This window comes from Staurois parvus, unplaced genomic scaffold (genome assembly GCF_062004578.1).
Source record: "Staurois parvus isolate SC_StPar_1 unplaced genomic scaffold, SC_StPar_1.0 ptg000120l, whole genome shotgun sequence".
In the NCBI taxonomy this organism is placed as follows: domain Eukaryota; kingdom Metazoa; phylum Chordata; class Amphibia; order Anura; family Ranidae; genus Staurois; species Staurois parvus.
The window spans coordinates 6717667-6733690 of record NW_028317916.1 but is presented as its reverse complement, the minus strand read 5'-3'; the positions used below and the strand labels follow the sequence as shown (position 1 = coordinate 6733690).

General features: G+C 38.0%; 1 protein-coding gene across 10 annotated transcripts in view; it reads right to left on the bottom strand.

The window, feature by feature from the left end:
* PTPRZ1 (protein tyrosine phosphatase receptor type Z1) overlaps positions 1 to 16024 on the bottom strand; it is a 299955-nt gene that overhangs the window by 70732 nt on the left and 213199 nt on the right. For 4 of the 10 annotated variants that reach the window (XM_089672116.1, XM_089672117.1, XM_089672120.1 and 1 more), the window contains one exon: positions 2709 to 2723. The exons of the other annotated variants lie outside the window; for them this stretch is intronic. In XM_089672116.1, the coding sequence (XP_089528242.1) occupies positions 2709 to 2723 (15 nt within the window). The remainder of the gene's footprint in view (positions 1 to 2708; positions 2724 to 16024) is intronic. 10 annotated transcript variants of the gene reach the window in all.

Sequence of the window (16024 nt, the reverse complement as noted above, 5' to 3'; positions counted from 1 at the left end):
TTCTTTCCTCCCTTTTTTTGTTTTGTCCCAATACACACAAAGGGAATAAACATGTGTATAGCAAAACATGTGTTAATGCAATACGTTTCGTGAGAAATACATGATTTCCTGGAGAAATATCAAGGGTGCCAACAATTTCGGCCATGACTGTACATAACAGACATGCATATGCTTTAAAATATGTTTCCAACTACTATGCTAACACACTATACTAGTATGAGAAATAATTGGCAACATGACATTTAAATGGGGTGGTGTTAGGTACACTTCGATCCTACTGAAATAAAAACCAAATTACATTACCCCTGCTGTAAATAAGAGTGATCTAAACTACAGTGACAGAAAGGAGACATAGAGCACCTTGCACAATGGAAAGCCATGCCTAAAATACATATTTTTCTGATTTTCTCAAAATTTGATAAAGACCCAGTTATACAAGGTCCAGAAAATATTGGCTTTTGGATTTTATGATAAATGGGTGCCTCAATATAACTTTGCTCTTTCATTCTTTTTACAACTGTTTATCTTTTGCTATTATAGCCATTTCAGAGGAAGACATGTCAATTGCCATGCCTTTTAGAAGGCTGCATATTAGAAACAAGCCCCTATATTTAAAATATTTAGGGTATATGTAAATCCAATAGAAGTACATATACTGTATATGAAAAACACTTTACTAGTTTTTATTTTGGTGATTGTAATAAGGCAGTTGTACTCCGAATAATCAAAATAAATGTAATTTGGAAGAAAACTACTGTGTTCCTCTGTTCTGGCTCTGTGGGACACTCTTGTTAATGGAATAATGCCTGTTGTCATGCTGTTTTTGTAACATATATACGGCAATCATACAAGCCAAAACTAGGTCTCTAGTTATTTTTAAACCCACCTAAATGGTAACCACTATAAACCCCTTGTTACAGCTTGAAGATACCCCGTTTTGGGGGAAGTCCCAGCCCCAGATGTTTTCATTTTGGACTGTTGGCAAGTATATTTCAAGCTTACCCAAGCAGTTATAATAACCTTATAGCCCAACACTGGTAAAAATGTTTATTGTTTCTGTTTATCAGACTAAGTATTTTGTTTTAGACAGAGCAGAAAGGGTTTAAAACTCTGTCAGATTTTTTATTGCCCCCCAGTGTCCATATTGGGCAGGATTCCCCTTACGTCCTGTCAGGAAAGGAAGTGATAGGAAATCATTCTATGGGACATAAACAAAATCAAATTTTTCAGTAGTGCAAGGAAGTGATAGAGTTCCTTACAATGTCTTTATTGATGTCCATGGCTTTATGTATTATGGCAACAACCATACCTCTCACATTATATATAGGCATCACATGGACTGGTAGAATGGCAAATATTCCTAAAGGGGTTGCACACAATAATAGAAGCTCTTCACTCCCTAAAATTTTGTTTGGATTTAGGCCTAAAATGAGTCTTCCCAGAGAGAGAACTTCCACCTTGGCATCTGAAACCTCCATGTAGTGACAAGGAGGAGTCTCCAAATTCTGCATCCTCATACTAAGCAAAAGAAGGACCTTTGTCCACCATCATTTACATTTTCTACTTGGACTAAAGTCCACTTTCAGAAAATATAGAGCTTGTGTGTAAAAAACAATACATAAGTACATCTATCAACTTTACAGAATAAACTGAATTTCTTCATTTATGCAAAACTGTAAATTTAACTGAACAGAAATTGGTTAAAGAAAGAATAGCTTATTGCTCTACACAACATGCTGCATCAGAGTCAAGAGCATAAAACTACTGTACATTGAAACAGAATCACAATGTAAGTTAGTTTGAAAAACAAACACTGGTCTAAAACATGCATGCATTCATCACTATTCTGCATAAATATCATACTCATATATGATATTTATTTATTAGTCCATGCAAATCATGCTTATACAACATGCTATGACAAGAAATATATGGTGCTGTATTGCACACTGCTTCTAAAATGAATGGTTAGTTACACCCATTTAAGCTGTGCAGTCATTTCATTCATTTTGCGTAAGAGTTTATTCACAATTGCATCATCTCTTTTTAGTTACTGTAAAACTAGAGAGATGGAGATGAAGGAGATATGTCAATCCAAGCTGTGCTGGGATGGAGCGCCAGTCTTTCTGCTTCTTTCCATTCAAAGTTTCAACAGCTTTGGGCAACACTGCCCTGCCTCAAGTTCACTAGAACTTACAGAAGGGCAGTGTTGTCCAAAATTGTGAATAAAAAGAAGCCAAAAGACCAATGTTCCACCCCCTTTAACTTTGTTTCTAAACTCAAATGGTTCTCTATAACCTTCTGTGGTGTATTGTTAAATGCTAAAACCCTAAACTGTGTCTATATTTAGGAGCTGCCTGAGTGGACTGAATGGGGCACTGTCTAACCTCTATTTTAATCAAAACATAGAACAGTTTTTCGTTTTCTTTTTTGCTGAGATAAAAAGCCGTACGAATGCACAGTACACGTAAGGTGATAGGCATACAGTGAAGAAGATACAGCCAGTGATCTTTACACATCTGCACACATTTCACATAGCGATGGGCTTAATGATGGGCATGAAGTGGAAAGTGCATGCTGTTATCTGAAAAGCCTATTTTCACGAAAGCGATCATGTATGAGACTGAAGACATGCGGTGATACCTAAACACCAAGTCTACATGTCATGGAAAACAGCCATTTACTGTACAGGTATGAAAATGACGCACCTTGATTAGAAAACTCTTCATGGCATCAGAAAATAGGATGTGGTTCATAGGGCATGTGTGGTTTGGGAAAGAAAGGAGATCATAACTGTTCTTTTTTGACAGTGTAAGCTGTTTTATAACTCACATGCAGGTTATTGTATAAGGGCTTTTCTCTATCCCTTCCAGTGTGATTAAAGTGATATTAAGGCATTATGGTAAGGTAATTATAGGGGCAAAGTGAAAGGAAACTGCACATTCCAGTGAAATGTTAATTTCCTTATTTTTAAACAGTATTTTTATTTATTTAAAATTGACATTAGACTAAGGATTTGCTCATTGAGAATCAATTTAGCAGTAGTTAGGGGAATGGCAGGCTTAATAAGACTGGTGGTATAAAGTGTCCGGATTTATGTTGTTTGCTTTGTTTCAAAAGAAAACCTTTACTGCACTGTATTTCCTTGCTAGGAAAATAATACTTGTTAAAGAAAATCTGTACTGAAAGAAATATTGGTGCATGTCAATGCTGACCCCTTTCTGCATACTAGCTCTGGGCAAGTGAATCCAGAGAGTTAACAAGACAACAAGGTAATTTCCATTTTTCGAGGGTTAAGGCAGCAGTGGAAGCCTACATACTTCTCTCAGCACAGGTTTCCTTTACAGTGTACAGTATGTAGATCCTAAATCTATTTTTCAGTATATTTGGCACCATGTCTTTCTGTAAGCAGCTTTCTTACGTTTCCTACTAGGAAACTTTCTGTTGTGGGCTGACAATTCTAACCTGCTACCCATCAATTAGCAAGAGAGCTGTCATCCTGCCAAGGCCATGCCTTTAGTTGGATGCTGGGCTGCCTACTTGGTCTATAGGAGGCTAATTGTGAAGCAGTGCCTTAGTGATGCCAACCTTCAACAGGACATGCTGCTGCTGGCAGGATCTCTAGGCATGACACTCTGGAACAGATCCACAAAAAATATTTGCTTAAGAAAGTTGTATACATTGAAGCAATGATGTCAAACATACTGAAAAATAGATTTACTTTATTTTTCTTTAAATAGAAAAATTAACCATTGATACAGTTTCCATGATATGTTATGTAGTATTTACTTTGTCAATGCATAGTCCAATGCATTTGAAACAACTTATTAAAGTGATTTTCTCAACATAAACAGTATGTTTGCAAACTGCATCCTGCTTAAAGAATGGCAAAAATAGTAACAATTGTAAAAAAAAAAATGCTTGACAAAACATATGGGATTTTATATGAGGGAGATTCTTTATATGGCTGGAATTTTTATTATTTTATAATGGTGTTTTTAATGACATGGTGAACAATAAAAATATTTGTATATTTATATAACAAATTTGTAATTCTTGGGTACTGCAAAAATCTACCTAGTTTTGGTCCCTCCCACCTTCCCTTTTTGATCATCTAATGATTATGGGACATGGTACCAATAATTAAGGCCCATGCCATTTTGAATTTGATTTAGAAAACATATGGAATAAAACACATATTCATTCGGAACCAGAATTGCCAATTTCCAGTGTGCAGCTATTTTAAGAATATAATGGTAATTTGTGTTGAATGCTGAGGGTTTATAACAATAGGGAACTGCAGAACCAAGAAGACCTTTTTTTGTCTATCTATATAATTGGACCAAAGACGAAACTGGGGCATAGTGGATTTTTCTGTATAATTATCTATCCAAGAAACAAACAAATGAATTGAATGTGATTAAGAATAATTAACTGTTATACATTTTAGAATGCTCATGTTTATAAATTTTTAGTGGCATGTGTTTTTAGAGGGAAATCCTAGGCTCATTTAACTAAGGATACATTGGAATTGCCTCTTACATGATCAATACAGGGAGTCTACTTTTGGTCATTCCTAACAGCGCTTGGAAAACAGGACATTACAGTGTTTGGTTTCAGGTCCAGGGGAATGTTAATAGGCCACGTGTGATGAAATAGAAAAGTACCCTCTTACTCTATGACTTGTTTAGTAACACATTACTTCAAAATACATCTCAAAATTAACCTTCAAGAGAAATTAAGGGGTGCTATTGTAAATATTTTTTGAAAGTTGCAGGTTCCCTGCTTTGTGAGTCTGTGTCCCAGAACAAGCATCCAGCAAGGGAAAATAGATAACTGAATGCATGCTTGTTCTGGGTCACACATAAAGACAAAGTGACGCCATGACAGCTAAGGAACTATCCATTAAGCTGACCAGCTTAGGGGGTCATTACCACTTTGCCATACAGTATGGGAGAGATTTACGAAAACAGGTGCACATAGAACCTGGTGCAGCTCTGCATAGCAAAACTATCAGCTTCTAGGATTTACTGTCAAAGCTTAACTGAACAAACTGAAGTTAGAAGCTGATTGCAGTAATCCGTTTTAGTAAATCTCCCCCTATGTGTTGCATGGTGAGCCAAAATATTCCCCTATGTGTAGGCCAAAAAAAGTTCATATCTAATTTTTTATCTCTCAATGTGCGTTATAAGGGCTTTTGATAGAAATGGCAGAGCATTTCAATGCATGACAAGGAACCTGCCTTAAAATAATATAAAACACATGAAAATGCAGACAATTAGGTCTAAAGCCAGCTTTATTTTTTAATAATGAGATTGCACTGACATCTGGTTTTGTAATATGTTGGGTTTTCTCACAGGACTCAAAAATATTTTTTTTTCCCTAAGCCCATTATTGTTTTTTGATAGGAATTTAATAGGATTCAAAAGTAAAATATTTTCCCAATATTATCTTAAAGTGTCAGTACCTCCTACCAAAAAAATTAAAACCTTCCTATTAATTTTTAGTATGTGTCTGTGCCCTTTGTTTTTTTTTTGTATTAAAGTGGTTGTAAACCCAAACCCTTACATATACCCACTGAAGTGACTAGCCTTAGGTGACACACAGAGATGAAACAAAGCCTTCTATATATGTTGACCTGTTTAGCTGCAGCCTCCTAAAGCACACAGTTTATACAGAAAATTGTAGCTCCGGAAGGCAGGAGCTGGCCATCTGATGTCACACGCACCAACGTATAAAGCAGGGAGTAATCTGGAGAGAATGGAACCCCCCGCCCCCCCCCCCCATTCAGTTTCATATGGGAACATACACAGCTGAGGATGTCAATCAGAAAAGGATAAAAAGAGGCACCACTACGTGAAGATTGTTTTAGATTTATTAAAAGACAAATTAAAATGCACTCACATGTGTAAAGTAAAAGACAGGCACATCTAGGATCAAGTGAAGTCCGGGACAACAGATGTCTCTACTGCAAGCAACACAGTCTTCTTCCTAGGTCCATAGCTGGCTGGGTGATGTGAGAGGACTGGAACAAGGGCTAGAACGCAGGTGGAGCGTAGAAGGAACACAGCTCTCAGTGTAATTACATCACCGGATGTGATGACATGGTGTTTCGGAGCATACGCACAACGGAATGAATGCGCTCCTTTCTCAAGTCCCTGACAAAGGAGCACACTCACTCCATGGTGTGCATGCTCTGAAACGCCGAAGACTGTGTTGCTCGCAGTAGAGACATCTGTTGGTCCAAGACTCCACTTGAGCCTAGATGTGCCTTTTTTTTACTTTACGCATGTGAGTGCTTTTTAATTTGTCTTTTAGTAAATCTAAAACAGTCTGCACTTAGTGGGGCCTCTTTTTGTCCTTTTCTGCATGTTCCTTGGAGACTGCTTCTTCTCCGCTACAGAAGGCTTGCCTTTAGTGGAAACTGGGAGGTGTTCTGGCCGGAACCTATTGGATACACCAGTGGAATGTCCCACTATTGCTTTTTACAGACAACAGTCACCTTGCACCAATTCATCCCCATGCAGGAGGATGTCAATCACCTGCTGTGTGCTGGAGGGAGGTCAGGGATGTCTCCCAGCATAGACTGTCGGAAATGACTCATGCAAATTGCAGTGGAATGACCGAGCATCACACTAGGTGCTTTGGATTAGGGCAACTACTTTAAAACTTTACTAATCTAGTCCCTCATTGACAACAATTTGCAGGCTCCCCTTTTCTTAACCAAGTAAGTTGTATCTACATGTAGTCTGGCCAGCTGCCTATGTCACCACAGCCTGGGTCAGGAGTGGGATTAAGTCGCAGTGGGAGTCAAGTATCTGATTCACTCCCACAGCCGTTATTGCCATCAGGGTAGATCAGATGCTTCACTGACAATGCATGGCCATGGGAGAGGGCCTAATAAAGTTAAAATGTCATCACTAGGACATGTGACCTGCTGTGGTTTAACCCCATCCTCGCCATGCGGAGAAAAAACAAAAAGTCACATGACTTAAAAAACCCAGATAAGCTAATTACTGACTAATTTATTTTTTCCACTTTTAACTAATTGTTGATGGTGTTCCCTATACTCTCTGGGTTTATAAACATTTTAAAGCAACCTTAAGAGGCTGAAATGGATGTTAATTTGTGTGGTTCCCACACCACCTAGCCAGCAACTCTGGCATTTTTTTCTCAGTTTAAAAAAGCACAAGCACTATGCATTATATTTAATGAAGGGCTGTACTTGATGAGGGTGTTACCTAGTGCATTATGGAAAAACAGAGATAAGTACACTCATCTATAATTCTCAGGGCCAGACAGAAGATACAAATAAAAGGAAGCAAGTAATAAGGTAAATATTAGCACATTTCCCTGCTGTCCCTGAAAAGGGATGTCAAATGAACTAGTTGGCCCAGATACTAAAACCTTGAGCCAAGGCAATTACATTTCAATTGATCATATTGCTTAGGATCTCAAAATGTTCTTACACTGTGTACCAGAACATTTGATCACACAGATGTATGCATAGTGGGTGGCATGTTTGTGTAGAGATCTGCATAAAAATATTTCAGGTCCTTCTGTTAAAATTATGTATGATTATGTCCACTATGTACTACTGAATACTATGCAGGACAAAAGAACTGTATATTGACAGCACTGTTCTTCAAAGGTCACTGTGTATAAAATCATGATGTTCAGTATACACAAAGAGCTTTTCTTCTGTTTTGCCTATACTGAAAAAATGTGATTAACTGATCTAAGATGCAAGACATTCTTTTGCAAGTCAACGGCTGTGGCTCACTAATAGAAAAGCTAGCAAAGACCAAAGAAAGACTAATACATGTGTATGAACCGGTATGAACCTTACAATGTAACAGGGTCGAGGATCCTTTGCATGATGAATATCATGGAATACAATATGCCAGCTGCATCATAGATACAATAAAACATCTGGTAAAAACACTAAACACAAGTGCTAACTTCCCAGCTATGGGTTATGGAAATTGCCTTTTTTTTATTTCAATGGCGCCTCAATGTACATAGACTATAGATGGTAATGCACAGCACACTATAATGCACATGCTGCATATTTTGGTGCACCACCTTGCCAAAAAATTTTTAATGCATTGAGGCGCATTACCAACCCATTCAAAATGAATGAACTGCTTTAACACATCAAGCCTCAGTACAACACACAAGTGCGAATGGACTTGAAAAATGAAAGGTCAGGCAAAAGTTTTCATCCCCTAGCTGTATAATTTTATTTCTTTTAACAGAAAAAGAAAAAAAATCTAAATTTAAAAGGTAAAATAAAATTGACCAAAACCCAATATGGTTTCCCTTTAAAGGCCATTGGTATTGGAAGAACTGGATATACTAGCATGAAGTCTGACATACTGAATTCCATAAAAATAATAGAAGAATCCAATTTTCTCACAGCTTTCTCTGAAATACATTTGTTAGAGTGACAATTAACAATATTCTTGTATTCCAAATATAACCCATACACATTTACTACTTAATGACCCTGTAATCTATTTTTCATGAAATTGTTTCTTACTGTGGTTTTTTGCCTCCTTGTAACATCCTCCATGACCTCTCCTTTGCCTCCTAATTTCCATTTGCTTTAAATGAGCAGTGAATGTTTGTTGCGGTTATGTGAATTGCTCTATGCTCACTACAAGTCTCATAGCCCATAGTCCCTAGCAGGGGCAGACTGACAACTCATGGGGCCCCCGGGCAATAGGGGATCATGGGGCCCCTGTGTCCTTGCCAAAACTCAAAAAAGCCTATGAAAAAGGTACCAGGGGCATCTCATGGGGCCCCTTACTGACCCCGGGCCCTCGGGCTGTGCCCGAGTTTCCAAATGGTCAGTCCGCCCCTGGTCCCTAGTCCATCTCAGCTGGCTACGTTTCAATATATAGAGGGACCATAGAGAACAACATAGCCACCCTCTCACTGGAAGTCAGATTAGAGGAGAAAAAAAGGGATTTGGAGATTTAAGAGTACATATTTGAATAGGTTGCTTTTTAAAAACAGATTCACTTAGATTCACTTAAATAAATAGGTATAAGCCACGTATGGACACCACTGCAAACTTTAAATACAAAGCAATACACAGTAAAATGTTTTTAATTAAGCACCTGACAATACAGAAATCTGATAAAACTTGCCCTGATTGCTATATTATTGGATGCTTGATAGTAGGGAAACCTGTACAAAAGCTATCTTTTGAATCGGCTGCAAAGATCAGATCAAGAGATGATACCCGTATGAGCAGTATAAGACTACTACTGGTACCACCAGCCATTTCTTTTTAGGGGGAACCAGCTGTCAGCCATGTAAGATGTATTTAGCCAATTGTTTCATTACCTTAGTAAAAAGGGTGTCTGCCCATGTTCCCTTCATTCCTATATATACGTATACAACCACAGACAGTCCAGGTATCCCATCATACATCAGCATTTATTACCAATGTTACAGTGGTCAGTAAAACAAAAACTACCACTTGTATCTTTTTTTTTTTTTGCTCTCTTTTTTTTTTATAACTACCGTTCCTAGCTTTTCTATATCTGTGCAGCAATCTGTAAAAAAAAATCACCTTAAATAGGTGGCTGATGATTGAAGTTTTTTTACTTAATTTTCTTACTTACAATTATAAATTATTAAATTGTATTAATGTATACAAAAGACAGTGTATGTTATATTTTTCTTTAGGATAGCCTATCATGATTTGGCTGTAAATAGTATAACATTGTTATTGTATGGCAGACAGCACCATCTAGTGGATACAGCAATATACTACTAAATATTCCTGACAGCTCAGCTTTTTCACTAACAAAAATAAACATTTTCAGGAAAAAAGAATAGTTCTCTTACAAGTTGACTAAATATGCATGGACATGGTAATGTCTAATGCTTTTGGGAACCTTTTTTTTTAACTAACATTTTTAACCACTTGCCCTCCAGAGGATTTACTTTCTTTCCTGACCAAGCCATTTCTTGCAATATGGCGCTGCATTACATTAACTGACAATTACGCGGTCATGCAATGCTGTACATAAATGACATTTTTGTCCTTTTTTCCCCACAAATAGAGCTTTCTTTTGGTGGTATTTGATCACCTGTGCAGTTGTTATTTTTTGCGCTATAAACAAAAAAGACCCGACAATTTTGAAAAATAAAACCAATATTTTTGACTATTTGCTATAAAACATATCCAGTAAAAAAATTTAAAAATATACATTTTGTAATAAAATTTAGGCCAAGATGTATTCTGCTACATGTCTTTGCTAAAAAAAAAATCTCAATACATGCAAATTGTTGGTTTACTTAAAAGTTATAGCGTCTACAAATTCCGGTGTATATATACTGGAATTTTTAGGGTTTTTTTTATACTAGTAATGGCCATGATCAGCAACTTTTAGGACTGTGGCAGGCATTCTGACACTGGGGGGGGGGGGAACTGACTAACTTCCACTGACATCCCAATGACAATAATACAGTGATCCGTGCTAATAAAAAGCACTGACACCGTACTAATGATACTTGGCAGGAAGGGGTTAAATAATGTTTCAATCATAAAGCAAATATACTGTAAGTATCAATACACTTAATAGACATAAAGTGTTGATGTACTAAAACAGTGGTCTCCAATTTGTGGCCCGGGGGCTGGATGTGACCCTTTGCTTACTTCTGTCCGGCACTTTGGGCACTATTCCTACCACTGACATCAGCAACAGGGCATAATCCATATCACTGATACCAGCAATAAGGCACTATTCCTACCAATGACACCAATGGTAGGGCACTATTATTCCCATTGGCACCAACAATGGGACACTATTCCTTCCCCTGGTCCCAACAATGGGGCAATATTCCTTAAGGACACTAAATTAGCCCTTTGTTTAGAAATTTGTACCCCTGTACTAAAGGGATAGTGACTGTTCACATAACAAAGTGAATAATCATTAAGTAAAGCAAATGTTCAGTCAGTTTAATGAAGTCTTGTTTGTTCACTCAATCATTTTTTTTTTAATACCAATCAATCACTGTGTTCATTCATAAACTGTGTTTATATGGAGAGGGGCCCTGTCAGGTTGGCTGTATGGGGCTCTGTGGTTTCTAACAGCAGCCCTGCATGCAACGTTATGGCTGGTGATATTTATCAATGTACTTCCAGCAAGGAGCATCATGCTTGAGAACAATATACAGATTATGACAGAGAAGGGGTTAAGCTAATTGAGACACAAACAAGGTGTCCAGCTGCAGCCATATACTGAAAAATGCTAATTGCATCCAGTACTGAAACTTGCAGTGTAGGTGTTCAAGAGCAATTCCAGGCAATACATGAAACAATCAGTAAACATCTTATGATATCTATAAAACACTGTAACTGTGCTTAAAGTAGAATTGTGCCCAGATCTTGCAAACTAACATATATTTATATATCCTGTAAGCAGCAAAAGCATTTTAAAACAAGCCATACCTAACCTCTATATTTGTAAGCATTGATGGGAAATTTAATTTTCAAAGTTCAACAAAGTTATTGAAATCTCAGTACTTTCCCTATTAAGCTTCATTCACATGGACCAGTTAGTCCTATCTATGCTGTATACATCTGCCAGTAGCTGGCAGAAAAATCTAGCATAAAAGGCGCTTGTTTTACTGCATAATTCTCTGTGCGTTTACAGACCTAGCGTTTAGAAGCCTATATGCGTAAACTCATTCTAATGGCTAGAATGCTCATTTATATACTGTAATGTGCACATGAATAAATTATCCAGGATCTTCCTCTCCAACTGCAGGTTTGGCCCATTTTTTATTTTTTATACTCATTTACATGGGGGGGTGAGATCTGATTCTGATAAGCCCCCCGCCCGCAGATCCCTACAATCACTGCCCAGGGTTGTGGGGAAGAGGCTCTTGTCCCCATCAATCCTTGCTCTTCTACCCTTTCTTTCTCCAAGCTTTCATGACAGAGTGATTCTGAGTGGTCAGCGCCGGCACAGAGAATCACTCTAATCCATCCAAGAAGCCTTGCAGAGGTAGAAATGCGGGGATATCAACTGAGTGGGTAGGGTTTGCATTCACATTTTCATTTTTTCTGTAAAAAAAAAATAGCCCTTTAAAGGGAACATAGCATAGGTCAGATGTCTGCTGAAGTTTAATATTTGGTACCGTATCAAGTGCCTGACCTCTCCCACTGGGACTGATTTACTAGGAGTCGATGCTGTTTACTTTGCAAGTGTGTCCACTTTCATTACACCTTAATATGCTGGCAAATTCATGGTTTTTGTAAATTTTCCCTGCATATTATTGGGTATTCAAAGTGAACACTTTGAATACCCACTTTGAATAGTGAACAGTGAAGGTTTAACTTATTTAACCCCTTGCCCTCCAAAGGATTTACCCCCCTTCCTGACCAGGCCATTGTTTCCGATATGGTGCTGCATTGCTTTAACTGACAATTGTGTAGTCATGCAACTTCTACATAAATTAAATTTATGTCCTTTTTTCTCCACAAATAGAGCTTTCTTTCAGTGGTATTTGATCACCTTTTTATTTTTTGCACTATAAGCAAAAAAAGACTGACAATTTAAAAAAAAACAATAATTTTTTACTTTTTGCTATAAAACATTTAAAAAAATCAAATTTTGTCATAAATTTAGACCAAAATCTATTCTGCTACATGTCTTTGCTTAAAAAAAATCCCAATACATGTAAATTAATTGGTTTACGTAAAAGTTATAGTGTCTACAATTGGCGGTATATATACTGGAATGTTTAATTTTATTTTTTTTATACTAGTAATGGCGACGATTATAGTGGAACTGCGGGACTGTGGCGGGTATTCTGACACTGGGTGGGAACTGACTAACTGCCAATGGCATTCCCAGTGGCACTAATACAATGATCAGTGCTACTAAAAAGCACTGACACTGTACTAATGACACTGCACAAGAAGGAGGTTAACATTTGTGGAGATCAAAGGGTTAACTGTGTGCTGTATGCTGTTTTACTGTGGGTGTTTGACAAGGGAAACATGTTGCTGTATATTTCTCTGCTGCTGTTGTTTACACACAGGTCTCTCCCCTGATACTGTTTCTCGGCAATCGGCGGGTGCCGGTGGGGAAGCTCCGGCCAGAACCTGGTGATTGACATCTGTAGCTGCCAATGGTGGCACAAGTACGACAGCAAGCACGCACCCCCTACCTGGAAATTTAAATCATGTATATATACGTGATTTTGCCCAGCCCTGCCATTCTGCAGCAGTATTTCTGCTGTAGGGCGGCGGAGAAGCGGTTAAAACCTAACACAGAGCCAGAGCAGTTTTTGCGTTTTTTGGATACATGTTTCAAAAATCAGTTTAGGCCTGAAGATTGCACAAGCCCCCAAAATTTTTATATTTTCTGAAAGCAAACACCCTAAAGAACAAAATAGTGGTAGTTTAAATTTTTTAGATCACACAATATTACTGTAAAGGTTTGGGGGGCACAAGTGAAATAAATTACCCATTTTTTGGTTACATATAAAAGATGAGGTTGCACTGAGTAAATAGATACCCAACATGTCAAACCTTAAATTTGAATGAGCCCATGAAATGGTGACAAACTTCATTACCCGACATTTTCCATAAGTGACACTTAACACCCCCCCCCATAGGTCATCAGTTTAGCGTTACGGAGGAGGTCTGGTGCTAGGAATATCCATGTTTTCATATGTAGGTGCCCCTGACGAGTGTGTACACGTCCTTACACGTGTATACATGGGAGTGGGGGTAAAAAAATTATTTAGGGGGATTTATGTGCTCGGGTGTAAAAATGTTTCCAATTTAAAAAAAAAGTAGTACCTTTTTTTTTTCAACACATAGGGGACAAAAAGTACTCTCTGTGATGATTTTTTTAGTGATAGGTTCTCTTTAATAAGGCATCCAAGGTCTAAAAGACCCTGGATACCTCCTCTGTGCTGTACTGAATCTAATGCAGTACAAATCACACTGCATTAGATTCTTTCCCGGCCGGGGACACTGACAGGGAGACCCGGAAGTGACATTTTATATGTCACTTCCGCATCACCAGCAAGAAGACGAGCAGAATGGATGCATGTCTGCTCACCCCCCCCCCCCCCTTATCCGGCAGCACCTGCTATGCTGGGAGTGTGTACAAAACCCCCCGGTATCAGGTCCGTAGGGTTAAAAATAGATGTTCTTAATGGGAGTGTTATATAAGCATAAAAACATAGAAAAGTGACAGCAGAAAAAGACCGAGTGGTCAATCGAGTCTGCCCGTTTGTTTTTTTTTTTATGTAGCATTTATATGTAGCATCAATTATGTACAGCATATAGTGCTGTGTTCCGGTAAGGATTTGGGGACTTGCATGCCATGTAAAGGGAGATTTGATTTTACAAGATACAGTAGGCATTATTTAGGTAGACTTCACTCCCATTGCCAGAAAAAATCGAGCTTGGCTGACAGCTGCTCAGCTTTGCATAGGGAGCCTTGTATTTTATTAATGAATACAAGACTTCTTATGAATGGCTGTGCAGCGCTCAGCTTGACTCGATTTTGTTGTTGTACAGCACTCCCAGCAGGTGCATCAATTATTAAAGGAAATAATTTGTTTAGGTCAGCTTGACTCAAATGAACTATTTAAAGTCATAGTAAACCTGGAGTTAGGATTTAAAACATTTGTTTTGCAAAGTGAAATACACTTTGAACTTTGCCAATTTAACATTCACTGCTACTTTAGTGAATAAATCCCACAGTTTCTATGTTCTGAGGGTGCCATCTGTGATTTCCCTTCACTTTTTGTCACATAGCCACAACAGAAAGTGAGAGGAAATTTCTCCAAAGAGAGGGCAAATGGGGGCACAGAGGGTAATAAAAACCCGACCAGTGTTCTAATCCCAATTTGCTCTACCCAAAACAAAACAAAAAGTTTTGTCTTTAGTTTTATTTTAAATGTTAATATTCAAGTTCCTGCATAAGCCCAATTGTGACTTTTTAAGATTTGCTCCCTAAACTGTTTTTTGTCATGAATTTGTTGGTGAGGACTTTCTGTTTTATATAGTTACATAATTAGTCTGGCTGAAAAAAGACAAATGTCCATCCAGTTCAACCATAACAAAAAAAAAGTTATAATCCTATACCCACAGTTGATCCAGAGGAAAGAAAAAAAAACAGCAAAGCATGATCTAATTTGTTCCTGCAGGGTAAAAAATTCCTTCCTGATCCCCTGAGAGGCAATCTGATATTCCCTGGATCAACTTTACCTATACATGTTAGTATCCAGTTATATTCTGTGTGTCCATGAAATAATCCAGGCCTTTTTTGAAGCAATCCACTGAGCTGGCCAGAACCAACTCTTGAGGAAGTGTATTCGACAGTTTCACAGCTCTTACTATGAAGAAACCTTTCCATGTTTGGAGATTAAATTTCTTTTCCTCTAGGTGTAAAGAGTCCTCTGTGATGACCTCAGGGTGAATAACTCTACACCGAGTTCACTATATGAACCACTGATGTATTTATACATGTTGATCATTTCCCCCCTTAATCTCCTCTTCTCAAGAGAGAATAAATTCAGTTCCTCTAATATTTCCTCATAGCTAATCTCCTCCATGCCTCTTATCAGTTTGGTTGCTCTTCTCTATACTTTCTCCAGTTCCCCAGTGTTCTTTTTGTGAATTGGTGCCCAAAACTGAACTGCATATTCCAGATGAGGTATTACTAATGATTTGTACAGGGGTAATATGATATCTCTCTCTCTCTGGAGTCTATACCTCTTAATACAGGAGAGGATTTTGCTTGCAGCTTGGCATTACATGCCATTATTAAGCTTGTGACCTACCAGAACTCCCAGATCCTTTTCCACCATTGATTCCCCCAATTGTACTCCCCCTAGTATGTATGATGCATGCATATTCTTAGCCCCCAAGTGTATAACCTTACATTTATCAACATTAAACCTCATTTGCCACATAGTTGCCCAATTAAACAGTGCATTGAGGTTGGCTTGTAAATTGAAGACATCCTGTAAGGAT